This window comes from Penicillium verhagenii, assembly GCF_028828195.1.
Source record: "Penicillium verhagenii strain IBT 33310 chromosome Unknown utg000010l_segment0_segment0, whole genome shotgun sequence".
NCBI classification, from domain to species: domain Eukaryota; kingdom Fungi; phylum Ascomycota; class Eurotiomycetes; order Eurotiales; family Aspergillaceae; genus Penicillium; species Penicillium verhagenii.
In genome coordinates, this window is record NW_026643174.1 from 723,999 (window position 1) to 740,608 (window position 16,610).

The 16,610-nt window shown below is 48.3% G+C and overlaps 8 protein-coding genes across 8 annotated transcripts; 4 read left to right on the top strand and 4 right to left on the bottom strand.

The window, feature by feature from the left end:
* Window positions 1-353: 353 nt before the first annotated feature.
* Window positions 354-1,396, top strand: N7466_010138 (palmitoyl-(protein) hydrolase; the record flags this gene model as incomplete). Its single annotated transcript, XM_057169527.1, has 6 exons — window positions 354-433; window positions 497-508; window positions 575-665; window positions 724-777; window positions 854-1,242; window positions 1,303-1,396. 6 exons carry the CDS (start codon window positions 354-356, stop codon window positions 1,394-1,396), a joined length of 720 nt encoding a protein of 239 aa, XP_057016918.1.
* A 315-nt stretch (window positions 1,397-1,711) lies between these two features.
* Window positions 1,712-2,503, bottom strand: N7466_010139 (uncharacterized protein; the record flags this gene model as incomplete). Its single annotated transcript, XM_057169528.1, has 2 exons — window positions 1,712-2,211; window positions 2,356-2,503. The coding sequence occupies 2 exons, from the start codon at window positions 2,501-2,503 to the stop codon at window positions 1,712-1,714; spliced, it is 648 nt and encodes a 215-aa protein (XP_057016919.1).
* A 904-nt stretch (window positions 2,504-3,407) lies between these two features.
* Window positions 3,408-3,841, top strand: N7466_010140 (uncharacterized protein; the record flags this gene model as incomplete). Its single annotated transcript, XM_057169529.1, has 2 exons — window positions 3,408-3,562; window positions 3,607-3,841. 2 exons carry the CDS (start codon window positions 3,408-3,410, stop codon window positions 3,839-3,841), a joined length of 390 nt encoding a protein of 129 aa, XP_057016920.1.
* Window positions 3,842-4,184: 343 nt separating this feature from the next.
* Window positions 4,185-5,765, bottom strand: N7466_010141 (carboxylesterase/lipase family protein; the record flags this gene model as incomplete). Its single annotated transcript, XM_057169530.1, has 1 exon — window positions 4,185-5,765. The coding sequence occupies one exon, from the start codon at window positions 5,763-5,765 to the stop codon at window positions 4,185-4,187; it is 1,581 nt and encodes a 526-aa protein (XP_057016921.1).
* A 1,374-nt stretch (window positions 5,766-7,139) lies between these two features.
* N7466_010142 (putative short-chain dehydrogenase/reductase family protein) lies at window positions 7,140-8,305 on the top strand (the record flags this gene model as incomplete). Its single annotated transcript, XM_057169531.1, has 2 exons — window positions 7,140-7,323; window positions 7,440-8,305. The coding sequence occupies 2 exons, from the start codon at window positions 7,140-7,142 to the stop codon at window positions 8,303-8,305; spliced, it is 1,050 nt and encodes a 349-aa protein (XP_057016922.1).
* Window positions 8,306-10,627: 2,322 nt separating this feature from the next.
* N7466_010143 (PAF acetylhydrolase family protein) lies at window positions 10,628-11,776 on the top strand (the record flags this gene model as incomplete). The annotated part of the gene is made up of 1 exon (XM_057169532.1): window positions 10,628-11,776. One exon carries the CDS (start codon window positions 10,628-10,630, stop codon window positions 11,774-11,776), a length of 1,149 nt encoding a protein of 382 aa, XP_057016923.1.
* A 190-nt stretch (window positions 11,777-11,966) lies between these two features.
* On the bottom strand, window positions 11,967-13,459 carry N7466_010144 (uncharacterized protein; the record flags this gene model as incomplete). The annotated part of the gene is made up of 2 exons (XM_057169533.1): window positions 11,967-12,694; window positions 12,757-13,459. 2 exons carry the CDS (start codon window positions 13,457-13,459, stop codon window positions 11,967-11,969), a joined length of 1,431 nt encoding a protein of 476 aa, XP_057016924.1.
* A 448-nt stretch (window positions 13,460-13,907) lies between these two features.
* Window positions 13,908-15,853, bottom strand: N7466_010145 (uncharacterized protein; the record flags this gene model as incomplete). The annotated part of the gene is made up of 3 exons (XM_057169534.1): window positions 13,908-14,259; window positions 14,974-15,517; window positions 15,736-15,853. 3 exons carry the CDS (start codon window positions 15,851-15,853, stop codon window positions 13,908-13,910), a joined length of 1,014 nt encoding a protein of 337 aa, XP_057016925.1.
* Between the last annotated feature and the right edge of the window lie 757 nt (window positions 15,854-16,610).

Sequence of the window (16,610 nt, forward strand, 5' to 3'; positions counted from 1 at the left end):
TCAGTCATTCAATGAATAGTAATGCTAATGTTTCAGCTTCACATCGATCTGTCCCCTTCCCAAGCCCGCTGCTTATGGATCGTGACTTGCGTTCAGCTAAACAACATTTTACGGAGAGACTCCAAGGCCAATACTCTTTATTTTAGTCGTTTTAAGGTGTTCGGTCGTTGATCCTGGTTTGTGCAGACTTAGAGCTTTTATAGATTCAGTGGGCCGGGCGGTGTATTCTCACGATAACAACAGCGGCAGAATTGTGGATTTGACAAAGCGTCGAGCGAGCTTCCGACATTTCTCCTTCTTCCGACGGGGATCTTTCTTTTTGTTCTATATCCTACTTCAATAACACCATCAAAATGGCGACCACCCCTTTCATTGTCCCTGCGCTGAAGAAGCACACCGCAACGGTGATCATGGCCCACGGCCTTGGCGACTCGTATGTCCCTCACCCCGCCAACTAAACATCCGAAACTAGCCTAACATGTCTTTCAAAACGCAGCGGTGCCGGATGGTATGCCTCGAACCCCGAAGATCACCCCCGCGAACTCGGATACTTATAATGCATTGCTCGGATCAGGATGTCCCTCGCTCAGAACTGGCGCCGCCGCAACAAGTTCGACGAGGTCTCTTTTATTTTCCCTAATGCGCCCAACATCCCCATCACAGTGGTATGATGCGACATCCTGGTCCTGGACACAAATATCGTTCCGCGCTGATAATCACCAGAACTTCGGTATGGCTATGCCCGGATGGTACGACATTGCCAAGCTGGGTAGCGATGTGAGCTTTCCCCGCCAATGTTGAATGCCCTCCATACATACATCCGGCTAACAATGGACTTTCTCTGCAATTGTAGCTCGATTTCTCCGAGATGGTCCGCAACCAGGATGAGGCCGGTATCCTCCGCTCGCGCGATTACTTCAACACCCTCATTAAGGAGGAGATCAACAAGGGCATCAAGCCTTCCCGTATCGTGCTGGGCGGATTCTCGCAGGGAGGTGCCATGTCTGTGTTCAGCGGTCTGACGGCCTCGGAGAAGCTGGGTGGTGTTTTCGGACTTTCGTGCTACCTTCTGCTTAGCGACCGTATCAAGACCATGATGCCCGAGAGCTTCCCCAACAAGAACACCCCGTTCTTCTTGGCGCACGGCAAGGATGACGCCGTTGTGAAGTACCAGTTCGGCAAGATTTCCTCCGAGAAGGTTCGGGAGTTGGGTGCTGAGGATGTTTCGTTCAACTCTTATGAGTATGTTTTCTTGCGATTGTTTGGGCAGCTGGGCGATTTGCTAACTGGTTTATTCACTAGGGATCTTGGACACTCGGCGGATCCTCAGGAGATTGCTGATCTTGAGGACTTCCTTGAGAAGGTGATCCCGGCCGAGAATGCTGCTGGTTTATGAATTGATGAACCCCGTACTATGAAGGCTGTGAGTGGTGCGGACTGGGGGCTCACGCTGGTTCTTGGGCTTGTGGTGCTACTTGCTGCGCTAGCCTGGGCCAAATCGCGATCCCGATCCTCGCAGAATGTAGAGAAATCCCACTAGATTTCCATCCGCGAATATAAATGTCTCTTCGATAGAAATCACACCAGACCACCAAAGAACATGCGTGGCATATCGATGAATTGTATATAACTCCCTGCAATAAACTCAAAAACCAGCTCCATCTCCAGAGCTCAGCCTCACATCCACAAACCCATGCACATAAACCGCAATTTAATACCTCACAGCCCTAGCAACCGCCTCCTCAATGACCCGCACCATAGCGTCTGTATTCTTCGCATCAAACGGAACCATATGCTTCGAGCCATGATCATAAAAGCTCGCCTTAGATGGCTCACAAAGCTTATAAAGCTCCATACTACTTTCATAAATCGAATCCAGCTTACCCACCACATTAGCCGTGGAGATATTAATCGGGAAAGTATCCGGCTCGGCCTTGACAAGCATCAAACCGGTTTCCTCCCAGGGCGCACCTCCGCACAGGAACACGGCCACGCGGAAGAGAGGCGGCGCACCGGGCTTCGACTTTGCGTGGTGGATTATCATCGCGGCGGCTAGGGCTGCGCCTTGCGAGAAGCCCAGGACGGCGTCGAAGGGTCCTTGTTCGGCAATTATGCGGTTCGTGTGCTCGATTGCTTCTGCGACTGTTGCGCCGGGGGACCTGTCGCGGTCGTAGTGGTTGTAGAATGGACCATCTACTACGCCTTCGAGTTCTATGTAGTTGACGGTTAGTATTTTGGAACGTTGGTACATTTGAGCATGGGTGTTGCTGGATTTGGGGATTCAGATCATCGGAGCGGGGGTAAGTGGGGAATTTTGTTTTTTGGAGATCATGTTTTTTTTTCTTGGCTTCGTACCCCCCTCAACTGGCGCAACGAATTTGCCATTCATGAATTTAAAAGTGTGTCCATTTCGTGCCAGTTGTTGTCTCAGGCCACCTGTTTGGATCTCGAGGATCTGGGAAACGCATCTCGTCAGCTTGAGCCAGTACTCTTTGTCGGACATGAACATGCACTTACCTCGGTGTTGGTGCTCGCACCGTGTAGACACAAGAATCTCATGATTTCCGTCTAGTTTCAATAGAGTATAGTTTCCAAGTCTGTATAGAGAGCAGATGCGAGAAGAAAAGCGCAAAGGGCGAAAAGTGAGCTGAGAAGTGGGAATGAGGGCGGTTTTCAAATTTCAGCTCCGGTCTCGTGTCTTCTGCAACTGGGGGCGATGACGGTCCGGACTTATATACGGGCTGGGCTGGTGGATCTTCAATAGTCGCATGTGCATGCAGGGGGGCCAATTGGTGTAGCCGTGCGGAAAAGGAATGCAGCGAGATCGGACGATCGGAAAAATTGAGGGATTCGCTTGGCGAGATTCATGTGAAGATTGGGAAGCGCCAAGTATGAAAAACAGAAGAAAAAGAAAAAAAACAAAAGACGTCAGTAGATTGTGGAAATGTTTATCTGATTTGATTTCAATCAAGATAACTTAGATAACAGATAAGATTTGGCAGATAGATCCCGGGAGATTGCCGAAAGTGGAACAAGCCATTGTTTGCTGCTGCTGCATCTATAAATACTGTAATTGACAAACTCGCCATCTTCCTTCGCCATCCTCCCTACCCATCTTCATTAACTGTTCCATCATGTTTCATCATGAGTTTCAAACCTGAAACTATGCCGAACACAGACGATCCAGGACTGGACTCTATGGCAGATGTAGTACTAGCAGACGAATCAACTTCCAACACATTTGTGAAGAAGTAAGTGCTTGATAAAACTGAAAAGATGGTATCTTAACACTATGATCTGCAGACTCCTTCCTCTCTATCAAGGTCCTACAGTCCAAATCCGAGCTCTGCGCAGAATCTCCAGTCTTTTCAGCGATGTTCGGAGGGAGATTAGAAGAGACTCAAGAAATGACAGTAACTCTGCAAGCGATGAAGGACGTTGTGTCCACTCACAGTGTCGAAGCACTGATTCAATGGCTATACCTTCGGGTTGCCAAATTTGACATCAAAGACTACGCAAAGTATATCTCAGCTGCCATTGAACTCGCGAGGCTAGCAGACAAGTATGTGCAACATCAACAATGGTTTAGAATACAAGATTACCCAGCACATTCGACAAGTCCTTATCTGGGGCGCTAAGTCAACGCAGCTGGGTCAGAATTACCCCCAGTACGTTAGAAACGAGCACATTGCCTCAGCAACCCTTCTTCCGCTTCGCCATTCTGTACGCCGTATCATCGTTCAGGCCTGCGTTAAGGATCTTTTTACAACGCGATGCCCCGATTTCATCGATGGCATTGAAAGTTCTCCTTGCTTTGGATCTGACCTCCTCCAAGAGGTGAGATTGGCACTGGGATGCATCACATGTCATAAAAGGTATTATCTCGTCAAAGACCCCATCAGTGGAATGACAATCGAAGTGCGTCCAACCTAGGAAGGCCCGAATCCTGATTAGTACCAGAATAGGCCAGCGTAAGTTCTGGGGTCGCAGATGCCGAGGTAGTTTGCTGAAATCTTTGTTGTGAATGGTCGTCCGGTTCATGGATCGCTTTTACAATACGTGTTGCTTAGATTTACACCATAGTTCTCCTTTGAGAAAATCTATCAATCTTCAAAATAAAACCTCTGCCGGAGTTCATTTATATCCCTAAACTCACACGCCTAAACATCAGTTACTTGAAGCAGCTAGTATGGGTCTGTAGTAGTCTTCCAGAAATCCAGGAAGATATCCCTCATCTTCAGACTGGCAGTGATCGGAATCTTCTTCCACGTGTTGCCCAAATCGAACTGGTTGTTTTGCGAGGGAACATTGGCCGCCCAATAGGGCAGCGTTACATTAGCCGAACCTCCTTTGTTGGGATTCTGAGTCTTGACGAAGTTGGCCCAGTACGACGACATCTTCTCAGCAACTTCATAGTCGGTCTCGTCGTATGTTGACGACTGGGCGTAAAGGTTGCCTAAAGCGTAAACAACCTCGGAGCCATGAGTAGCGCCACCACCGTTCGAGCCCTGGTAAGTCCACAGGTAGTTGTAGATGGGCTGATCTGAAGTGTTGCTCCAGCGGTTGGCGAAGGACCAGGTGGAGGTGGAGAAGCCAGCCCGCAAGATCGTGTTGTATGCATCCGTGGCGGCTGTGGTGTTGCTAGCCGGGTTGAGAGCCAAGAGATCGTCGGCGAAGTCACCGTACAACGAGGCAATTCCTTCTTTATAAGCAGACACGTTATACGTGGTGGATGAGTCGATGCCATCCTCGTCGGCATTGTTACCAACCAAGATCGGGACGTTGTTTGGCGCACCCTCCTCCAGGCTGACGATGTACTTGTTTGGAATGGAGTGGTAATTCAGCACAGGGTCGAATCCAGTGAAGGCCGACTCTCCAGTTCCGGTGAGCAAAGTCGCGAGATCCAGAGCTCTCAGCTCGGCCAGGCTAGACACATTCAACGAATCATAGAACGCGTTGCTGAAATCGAGCATCCAGGTCATGTTACGGTAGTCACTTCCGAATCCCGACAGGTCTGGGTCATATGGGTCCTTGATGCCACTCTCGGCAATCGCTCCCTTAATTAAGCCCTTGGAGAGGTGGCTGTTAATTAAATGATATGTCGCTCCGGAACCAAATGACTGGCCAGCCGCAGTAATCGCATCGGGGTCACCACCAAAAGCCGCGATGTTTTCGTGGACCCATTTGAGAGCTGCAATTTGGTCCAGCAGACCATAGTTGCCCGTCACGCCACTTTCCTTTTCCAGCTCGGCCAAAGTGAGCCAGCCAGGGGCTCCACTTCGGTAGTTGTAGCTGACGAAGACAACGTCTTTGCCTGCCATACCGCCACCGTCATAGTTCGACTGTGAGGACTGGCCACCGGCAGCATAGGACCAGAACATAACGGGAAGTTTGGCATCAGCGGAGGTTGCCGGACTCCAGATGTTGATGCTTAGACAGTCTTCGCCGATATCGTCTCCGGTCGACTGATCGGGACAGGAGAGTCCGAATGAAGTGGCCTTGAAAGTCCCGTTCCAGGATGGGGCGGGCTGGGGTGGTTTCCAGCGGTTATTTCCACCAGTTGTTGGCGCATATGGAATGCCCTTCCAGACGGAGATGTCCTTCCAGTTGGAGATGGTGGATGGGGCAGTGCTGGTATTGAAAGCTGCAGCTCCTTGCAATTTTCCCTGAGGGAGTTTGATGGTTTGGTCATACAGAGCTGCATCTGCCGCGGCCAGCAGGGCAAAGATGCTAGTTCCTCGAGCGAGGTGTTCGGATATCTTCATCTTTCCGGTAGCGAATGGGAATTGGATGGCAATGATCTGATTTCGAAGAACCATCCATTACGCCCGAGGGATTGGGGGTTTTTATAACCTGGATTCGGAATCATAGTGGCACGACGATGATATGATGTCGGAAACAAGCAGTATTGCAGTGGCGGGGTACGCAATACCTTGGCAGGTGAAGATTTCTGTCCTGCATCTTGGTCCTGCGACGATCTCTGGAGTACATGACGCGTCCAGCTACTATACACTCTATTCTTCTCGGAGATTGTTTCAAATCAGAGTAGGGACCGCGGGATCTCGCAGGATTGATCGTTGTGAGGAATGTTCCCGCGATTCTATGCAGCCAAAAATTGTATCTATGTCAACTCGGGTTAGATTCACTGCATGTTTGGAGATGATGTCGGTGGACGGAGGATATTTACAGTCCGATAATTGTGTCCTGAAGATCAGTGGGGCTCTCTTGTTGCTAATCGATGGAAGTCTTCAGAGTAGATATCGTGCTTTGGTCTTAAAAACTGTTACCCTGTGGCGCTGGTGCAGTAAATAATGCTTCAGATTATCTTGAATTTTTGTCTTCCACTATTTCTGGGTCTAAACTCATTGTTTCGTCGTCAAATGTAAGGATGACAAAAGAGCCGAACGTGGCTGCAATTCTCCGAACCACGGGAGTATGAAAAGCACCAATCGGGCAATTATATCCGAGTGATCAACATCAACAGCAAAGTACAGCTGTACGAAAAGAAGTTGAATTCAACAAGTCGAAGGTGTCATGGTCAAGATGAGGCATTGTACATAGTACTTCAATATTTCTGACAACATGAATTTCTTGTCTACGAGAAAGATGATTGATTGCCGATTCCTTCCTACAAGTTACACACAAATAGAAATTTGCTAAAACATCCATGTTTTTTGGTGATTTTGGTCTTAGTAACACTTTCAATTTCAAAAGGACCGTTCAACAGGTTGATCTTATCAAAGTCACGCCACCGTTCGATGGCTTGTGGGTCATTGTTCAGTATGTACTAGTAGTTAGTAGCAGTGGGGAGCTAAGCAGCACCGGCAAGCTCCACTGCAAATCTTCTTGCTCCATACTAAGCCTTACAGTGATGAGCTAGAGATTGCTTCTTATTTATGTAGTAAATAAACCAGCCTTAGAGAAACTCCAAGATCAATTCTTGACAATCAATTCCAACCACATAACTGCTCTTGAAAAATAGCGTTGCTCGTCAACCTCGGGTATATTGTCAACAGACGCCCATTAGCTTCTGATTAGGTCGTATTTACTAACCACTAGCTTCAACCTTGGAACTTCCCGTAGCAACTTTGGAATCAACCAAGCATGAAAATACCCCTCAACTGATAGCAACTCACAACATGGACGTTCGCGATCTTATTGTCGGCAGCGGTTTCCTATCTTACGGCTTATGGCACCCCCTGGAGTCCCTCTCTAGCGTCGGGCCGACGCTAAACGAGGCCACCTTCGGCCTGCTGGGATCATCCTTCAAGCCCGAACGCGACATCCCTAGCCTAGAGGGCAAAGTCATCCTAGTCACCGGAGGTAAACAAAACCTTTGAAGCTCGCAAACCATTCCCTGTTTCTTTTTTTCTTTGGTTTTGGTTTTTGCCCACTAGTTTTAAATGCATCCACGCTAACAACCACCACCACATCTCCAGGAAATGCGGGGATCGGCCAAGAAACCATCCGCCAGCTCTCCAAACACCGCCCAGCCCGAATCTACCTCGCCGCCCGAACCGAAAGCAAAGCCCACGCCGCCATAAAATCCATCCAGAGCGAACTCTCCTCCCCGGCCGATATCCGTTACCTCCCACTGGACCTATGCTCCTTCAAATCGATCCGCGCCGCCGCGGCCCAGTTCCAGGCCGACTGCGACCGCCTGGACATCCTGATCCTCAACGCCGGCACAATGGGTAACCCGGCGACAACAACGGAGGATGGATTCGAGGTGCAGCTCGGCACGAACCACGTCGGCCACTTCCTGCTCACGAAGCTGCTGCTCCCCACGCTGCAGGCCACTGTCGCGCGGGATCGCGCGAACGGCGTGACCCCCGACGTGCGCGTGTTGAGCTTAGCGTCTGTCGCGCACGCGGTCAGCCCGACCACTTTTGGGGAGATTACGTCTACCGAGTCGCTTCTGGCTGCTAGTACTTGGTCGCGGTATGGTGGGTCCAAGGCTGCTAATATTTTTTTCGCGAGGGAGCTTGCGCGCCGGAATCCTGAGATCTTGTCTGTTGCTGTGCATCCCGGCGCTGTCGATAGTAGTTTGTATGGGCATACTAAGGCTATTGGGTCGTTTGTGAAATATGCTACTGAGGCCACGGTCTCGCTTTTCTTTCGGCGGACTTCCAGTGGTGCTTTGAATTCGCTGTGGGCTGCTACTACCGCGAAGGAGAATCTGGTCTCTGGCGCTTATTATACACCTGTTGGATATCGCAGCAAGGGGACTACTTTTGTCCAGGATCCTAATATCCCCGAGAAGCTTTGGGAGTGGACTGAGGCGCAGATTTCGGAGCGCAGCTAATCTTGATATCTGCAGCTATTTGAACTCACACTGGACATTTATTACTACTTTTTGGCCACGAACTATATCCATGAATGAATCACGGCTAGATCTGGTTAGCCCGATCTGCTGGGAAGCTAGGCTCTACTGCATCCAGAGGGCCTACTGCCGTACTGTCATTTACATACACACAGAATCTACTACTATTATATACTTGCCTCCCGGGCTCATGGGATGAATTTTCAGGTAGCATCGCCAACTGTGCTTTAACTTCAGACTATTCAGCCGCCATCTTTCCAAGACCATTTGTTTATGTGGCATAAATCCTGATTTGTACTATTTCCCAGAATAACAATAAGCTTAATTGAATCCTAGCTGGCGCATAGAGAGACTTGAATTAGAATTTCTCGGCGCCAGAGCGCTGGAAGAGCTTGGTTGGGTGAAATTAGGCGCCAATTTCAAGACTTACTTGTATTATGTTATGAACTTGTATTATGTTATGAACTTGTATTATGTTATGAAATAGAAGGTCTTTATTTGAAGGAGTATAACACCAGCTTCACTTACACATATTATCGTGATGCATTTGCAATAATTCCTCATGGGATACTGGCAAACCAGTATATAAGTGAATCTTTAAAGTGATATGCCAGGCTGCCAAAAATAGATCAACGGGCTGCGCGAATAAGGAAATAATGAAATGCCTGAATTACCATTGTTCACAATCAATTTCACAAGGAAAGCCTGGCTCTTTGGCTTGTACTTTGTGTATCTGTATATTCTGGCTAGAGCCCTGGAGGCTGGAAGGAAAGGAAGAATCCACAAGTTTCACAGATAGGGAAAGAATCAAAGTGGGCTCTGATAGTGTGGGTGAGCGGCGTCTGTCCGGCAAATTCAAAGCGGCGAGCAGCGGAAGGAAGGCAGTAGGTAGCGGAAGGAAGGCGGTGAGGAGTGGGAAGTTCAAAAACCGCGCATTTCCTATATAAGCCCTCACAGTAAGTAGCGGAAGGAAGGCGGTAAGGAGTGGAAAGCTCAAAAACCGCGCATTTCCTATATCAGCCCTCACAGTAAGTAGCGGAAGGAAGGCGGTGAGGAGTGGAAAGCTCAAACCCGTTACCCGCCCATTTCATACATCAAGTCCTCCACTCCTAAAATAATTATTTTCAGCCTCTATGTATGTTCTACTGTAACTTATTGAAATATTTAAGGACAAAAATTATCGATCCTATTGGTTGCCACAGCCCACACTGTGTGGCATACAATTTCCCCACTATCGCTCGGATAAATCGGGTCTGAGTCACAGAGTCAGAATAATAATTAGCGCTTACATTTCATCTGCTCAGTAATACAAGAGGTGAGTGGTAGTAGGTACTGTATCTAAAGGATGATATGAGGTAGAATTTGAAGGAAAACCAGGTTCCTTAGGGAGATTATAACCTGCAATTCAACATTTGATGTAGTATATACTGTCTTTCTGTGTAGGAATAGTTTTCATAAGCTAGGAGATTTCTGAGTTGCAGAGTTTCAAATGAATTCCCGGGAGGTATTGCATACCTGAGGGGTGTATTCGCATCCTGTGAATGTTAGCAATGAACATATCTTTTTTTAGTGAGACATTCATTCTTCCATGATTAAGATATAACGCATGTTTTTTTTTTTTTTTTCTTTCAATTCATTCATGGATCTATCAGGTTTTTGGACCAATTTTCTAGTAGGGCACTGGTCGATAAATAACGCATACTGGACCGTATTTAGCTAGCTTATTCTGTCCTCCAAAGTCAAGCCTTTCGTAGCTGCATGTGCACCCCTGGCTGCTGTCGTGGACATTCTTCAAACTGGGAGCTCACTCTATAAAGCAATTAAAATGCCTCATGTGCTGTCTACCTGTAAATACATTATGTGATTCTTAAAATAGTTTTTTCATGAAGATTCAGATGGTTTGTTCAACCATACCATGTAGCTTCTAAGTATACGATCAAAATGCAATGTAGAAATACCTGCACCACATACTATATACAAGCTCATGGAAGTCGTCATTATCACTTTTAGTCTCATGCAAGGCCTCCCGTTGAGGCTAAGAGCCTCCAGATGTACAATGAAAAAAAAATCTCGGAAGTCCCCCAAAGCATCGACCACTGGACACTTCGATGCTAATGAAGAGGCCAATCGGATATTCAAAGAACATGAAGTCTGTAGCTGAGCCATCGACAATGGCGTCGGGTTAATCGACTATAAGTAGCCGCTGTATTTCTGCTAAACTTGAGTTTTCATTCCATCTTATACTTATTCTCAAGTGCTTCCATGTTCTTCATTGCCCTCATTGTAGGTCAGAATACCGCCAGAATGATTGGGGCTATCTTCATTTCCGTCAGTGCTTTTTTCATCAGCCTCGGACAAACGGCAATTATTCCTCTTCCTTCAAGCACCGGGCCATGCGACGTCACCCTCCAAGCAAGCGAGCTAGTCGATCAGTCTCGAGTCAATCCCTTTAACCCAAAGGATGGAAAACGTGCTATTATGGTCACCACATTTACGCCTTTCAATTGCGGGGATGTACTTTCCTCCTCCTACCTTCCGAATGCAACGGCTTTGTACGAGGATGAGTACTTTCAGTCCTTTGGACTACCTTCAGGAACCTTCGAGTCCTTTCGTATCCAGACTCAGGCACAGCAGCAACAGACTTCCAGTCTTCGCGGAGGTTATCCACTTTTGCTTTTCTCCCCAGCCGTGGGAGTTTCAAGATTGATGTACACATCGCTACTGCAAGACATTGCCAGCAACGGATTTGCCGTTGTCTCTGTCGACCACCCTTACGATGCGGGCATTGTCGAATTCCCCGATGGCAGCGTAATTCTGGGGATCATGGCAAATATCACAGATGCACAAACTCTCGAAGCAGTGAATATTCGCGTCCAAGATATGATCTTTGTACTTGATCAAATTCACAACGAAACAGCGGTCAAGGAAATATTTCCTTTGTCACTGGCGAATTCACAATTACTCTCTCTTGATCGACCAACTATCATCGGTCACTCTCTTGGCGGAGCAACAGCCGCCCAGACTATGTTTGTTGATAATCGATTTGTTGGGGGTATCAATTTAGATGGTACACTGTGGGGTTCTGTCGTGAACAAAGGACTGTCAAGTCCCTTCCTACTTTTCGGTCACTCAAATCACACCCAGGCAACAGATTCCACCTGGGCAACATTTTGGTCGAATCAACAAGGATGGAAGCTTGAATTACAACTCGCACAGTCAGAACACTATAGTTTTTCTGACTATGCGGTTATTGTCGATTCTGTGAGTGTCTCGGTCGATGTTAGAGAAGTAATCCAGGCCGGTTATATTGGGACGATAGGTGGTTTGCGGGCTAAGAATGTCGTTGTTACATACATTGCTGCTGCACTGCAATACTTTGTTTCTGGAAACACATCGGACTTACTGGATGGCCCTTCAGCCTCATATCCTGATGTAACATTTGTGTCTTCCTGACTCTAAGGCTTTTTAAGTGTGGATTTTTGATATATACAGGTATATAGTACTCCTAGATGCCTACGGTAATGAATCACTGGTGAATTCGCACATGTGCAACTACTGTCTCTCAAGTGCTTGATCAACCAACTATCATAGGTCTCTGCTAGCGGAGCAACAGCCGCCGTGTATGGAAAGAGAGAGAAAGATATTAAACAGGGTTCGCCCAATCTGTCAACCGTACTTCCAACTCCACCCCTGTATGCTGAAAGGCAGCATCTCTCCAAGCCTGCAATACCGTATCATCTGGCGTAAACACGCCCATGGCGTCCCAGGTTGCCTTCGCAGTCATTCCATCGACAGTTGTTCCATCGACCTCATACTTAAAATAATGATAGGCACGAGCCTCCTTAGTCTGGATAGACATAAACTTGAGCCGGGGCATCCGCTGAGCCGCGCGGCCCGAGGACATATACAAGCCATTCATCAGCTTAGGTGATGCTTTCACTCGGAATGAGTTTAGAACACGATCCTCTGGCGCTCGCTGCTTATGCTCTGGCAGGCAATCGTCACGTTCAAAATTTGGCTCGAAATCGTCGTCCTCTGATGGATCTCGTTCAAATAACCATTCCCCAGATGGGGTGGTAATCCCACATTCTATGTAAATTGTGGTCAGATTTGGCCAGGAGGGGAGCTGCATATCATCTACATCCATAGAATTAATAGGCCAGAAGAGTTCTTTCCCCACCACAATATCGATAAGGCTCATGGAGGTAAGTTGCTGAGAAAAGTCACGTAATGAAGAACTAAGGGGGTCTTCTATCTTCCCATCTACCAAATTGGCAGGAGTAGAGTCCTCATTTCGGGGACGAATGCTGGTAAACTGAAGATAGAGTTCCTTGATTGAGGAAGGCAAGAGATAAAAGTGGCAAGCAAGATCTATATCATTTCATATTGTAAGCTCTCTTATACCAATCTCTCTCGGTTCATGATAGATTTACCATTTCGATTTTGCTTCCTTAAAGCCTTGTCTCGCTTTTCATTATCGGATAAGTTAAGACTGAGTCTATGTAACCTAGGGAGCTTTGATGTAATAAGGGCGCATGAGGCTGGGAGGATCAGCCGGCTAAGATGTAGATCTCCCATTGAGAGGGCTGTGACTGCATGAACCACTGGAAGGCACTTGAGATGGTCCTTGCTGAATTGCAGATAACTCCTTTCAAACCTCCGCCATCCAAGATCTTTTGTCGGATCTCTGCGAGCTTGTCTTGACCGTTGACGGTCCATAGCATCGCTAGGAGATAGTGCTTCAATTGATAGATTGATGCCTGGCTCATATGCATTTTCAGGCCAAGATTCGAGAGTGCTAAACAGCGACTGGATTGCCGGGACAAAGAGTTCATTATTCCGGCGGTGCTCCTCCGCAGTCTCGAACTCTGCACGAGCCTCAATGCTATATGGTTCCAAATCTATAATCAGATTGATGTTGCGGATACATGTCTTGCGTTGCGTGTTTTGAGCCACGATCTGCTTAAACGCTGCTAGTCGCTCTGAATTCAGATTGATGGTGTTGAAGGTGCGCTGCTCAATGATCAGCTGCCACTCTCGGCTGACAGTGGTATAGGGGGCAGGGTCGAAGCCTGGGTCAATAAGATAGGAGATCACTTGCTCAGTGAGCTCTATGGGCAGTCGATATTCTCTCATGGTAACTTTCTGGCCCTCGTCTCCGGGCAGTTGGTGAAACTCCGTCAAAAGAGGTGGATTGTTGACGGATAAAAAAGGGCCAATTCAAATCACGGAAGCTTTAAGCGGGGCAAACCCCACCAATACCGAATCTAATTCCACGCGGTAGACGAAAGTGCTAAAACATACAATCCAACGAAAAGAAGACGGTCTTTGACTCTTTATACCAAGGCTTTGTGAAACTTCGGCACTAGTTTAAAAATGCCGCGGAGTTGGCTTGTATACGTGTATGCCCTTGGTGATCACGTGTTATCATCACCTAATTCTGGGGGCCCCGGCCCCAAACGACGGGTTCGCAAAGCAGCATCGAACATACTAGTTCCCCATCGCCATGGCCTCTCATGCCGGAAAGCTCCCTTCGTGGCAATTGCCCCATGTTAAGTCACCTGGTTATCGTGCTCCGCCTACATTAAACGTCGTCTTCCTCTGTTGGCTGGAAGAGAGCCAGAGACGGGAGATACTCGACGAGCTGTGCTCTGTTGACAAGACATGGGTGGAGGACCAACCAGCTCTTGATCGTCATAGGCTGGTGCGACGCCTCACCGAAGTGCCCTGGCTCTCTGACTCTGAGCCTTCGCCAGCGTCGATACCATCCACCATATTCCAGATCTATAGGGCGACTAGCCACTGGCTTTCGTTGATATTTGTAGACAGACAGTCCGTCACGGATGGCACCGCCATTGTCCTCAGGGGTGAACATGAGGGTGGAGAGGCTGCGCGGGTACCGATGAACAGAGCTGTTCTGGCTCTGGCTTTGGGATCTGAGAAATCACTGGCTCAAGTCTTGTCAGATTTTGAGAGCGTTAAAATTGACCTCAGGGGGTTCCCTTCAGATACCATAAAGGTGAGTGAAACTTGGAGATGTCCTATTATGGCGGCTAGACTCGCGGGAAATCTCAGAACGCCATGGCAAGGACCTGATCGTGGAGATCACTAGGTAGGAAGAAGCGAGAGCAGATGACTGCCAGTGTATACCTAAGTAATGTCCCAGAAGGGAAAGTCTATGTACAGGCGGCGATGAGCGCTGAAACCTCAGGCACCCATTTTATCACCTATGTTACCACCTGATCGATCCGTGCTGACACCAATTTATCATATCTAATAGGGACAGGACGACAAGTCTGAGGCGAGCTGTTGGCTCCCCCCTCATTTACCCTCCGATCTCAAATCAGAGCCGTCAACCTTGGGCCTGATCTCTCTCGTTCACCTCACAGACGAGAAGAGGGATGAAATCAAGGCTGCAATTGGCGGCTCCGTTGACATTCCTCAGGTCGTCATTTACAACTGGCCCGCTGATCGGGAGCCTTGCTCTAGAGCGGAGTTATATCGCATTTTCCAAGCCACGAAGCCCCCTTACCAGGAAGCTGTGGACGAGACGTTTTCTATCTTTATCGACCGAGACCAGACGCGTGACGGAGCCTACTGCATCATTCTTGCACAAAAGACTTTCTCGGGCCGGAGGCCAATCGTCCTACACACTCTGCGCGACATAGGAGATGCTCTGGGTTTCTGGCATGCCATCTGGAACCCTTTCGAGCACGGTAGGCGCGGCACTCGGCTCAACAACGCCAGGGTTAACACGACGCTCTTCGACGGCCCTCTGCGGGCGAGGAAAATTCCATTCGAAGTTGTGCCCTGCCCAGACCATTTCAATTTCTCTACCGCCCAGAACGACTATTGCTGCTTCGTCCTCTCTCAAATGACGGAAACGCAATTCCGGCAAGTCCGCCAGAAGCTTTTCAGCGAGGTCGAGGATACAATGCAGTTTATTGACGTCGCCAACCTCATCCGGACGCCCGATATTCCGGGCCTGATGGCGTACTTCGAATCCGACCAGTATGTTAAATCGGGCCAGGATGAACTGCCCCAGTTCTTCCTTGCGATCGATGATGAGACCCTCGCAGGAGTGACAGACGGAGAAACCATGGATCTGGTCATCGTCGCAGACCGGCGGGCTTTCTGTGCAGACATATGTGATGAAAATGGCAAATGCTTTGGTTCTTGGTCGCCAGGCTACGCCTACAGCCGATTAGACGCCGAAATGGCTGTAAACCTCTGCACCAACCTGTCAGTCGGCAACATGGACTTTGTCGAATGCTGCGAAGACCCCGAATTTTCCTGCTGGAGCATGTTTCAGCGATGGAAGGATGCGAACGAAGGCGTCTTCGGAGAGACGCTCGGCAGAGTAGACGTAGAAGGCATGTGCCGTGATCTAGGGGACCTGTCTGCTTAGGTACCTTCCTCGTTGGTCTGATGGAGGCCTGTAACTATCGCTTGGTAAACTTCGGAAACATCTCGGTCATCACCGGGGTGCACATGTGTCGACCGCCGGAGCTTGATAGCCCGCTTGTTCATGAATAACGTAGTTTCGAAAATAGCGTTTTGGTTTATCCGCAACCGCTCAGAGCGATTTCAGGTAATTTCCTAATAACATCGAAACCGAAATGGACGTCTATTGAATGCATTTAACTTTATGCTATCCATCATCCTCCCAATACGGGACGCGACCTATTATGAGACCGAGTAGGTACCGAATCAGCTGCCTATTTATGTTCAGAATTCAAGTACCTAGTTAGAGATCATCTAAATCATCAGCTTAAGTTTAGTGATGGCAATCAGTATTATATGCCTATAGCTACTAATATCATCGAGGACCACAGGATCTCTCCAGACGTTTGCACGTCGGCCTTTCAGCGTTCCTTCGCTTCGTCTTTTCAGTTCTTCCTTTCTTCTCAATCCACTCCATTCCTTCAAATCTGATCGCATCTCCTGATCAAAAATGCTCCTCCGAATCTTTCCAGCCGACTCATGGTACACCCGGGTGTTGGCAAGGCAAGGGGCTGAAAATGGTTCACTTCTTCGTGGGCCAAATTGTTGCAGAATGGATTGTCAACAAAGCCACTTGCTTCCCAAGAAGATACCAACCAGCCATCCGAATCGAGCGAGAACTTGAATCAATCAACAATGAATTGAGGAGCCTCTCAGAGGTACCTGGCTCAGTGTTCAAATCGGCAGTGAAAGAAGTACAGACTCCCCGATGGATCGACTGCTGCAGTCTTTCCAAGGTTGCCCTCTCAACTTTTGGAGCTACGCGCATCGATCGATTCGCAAT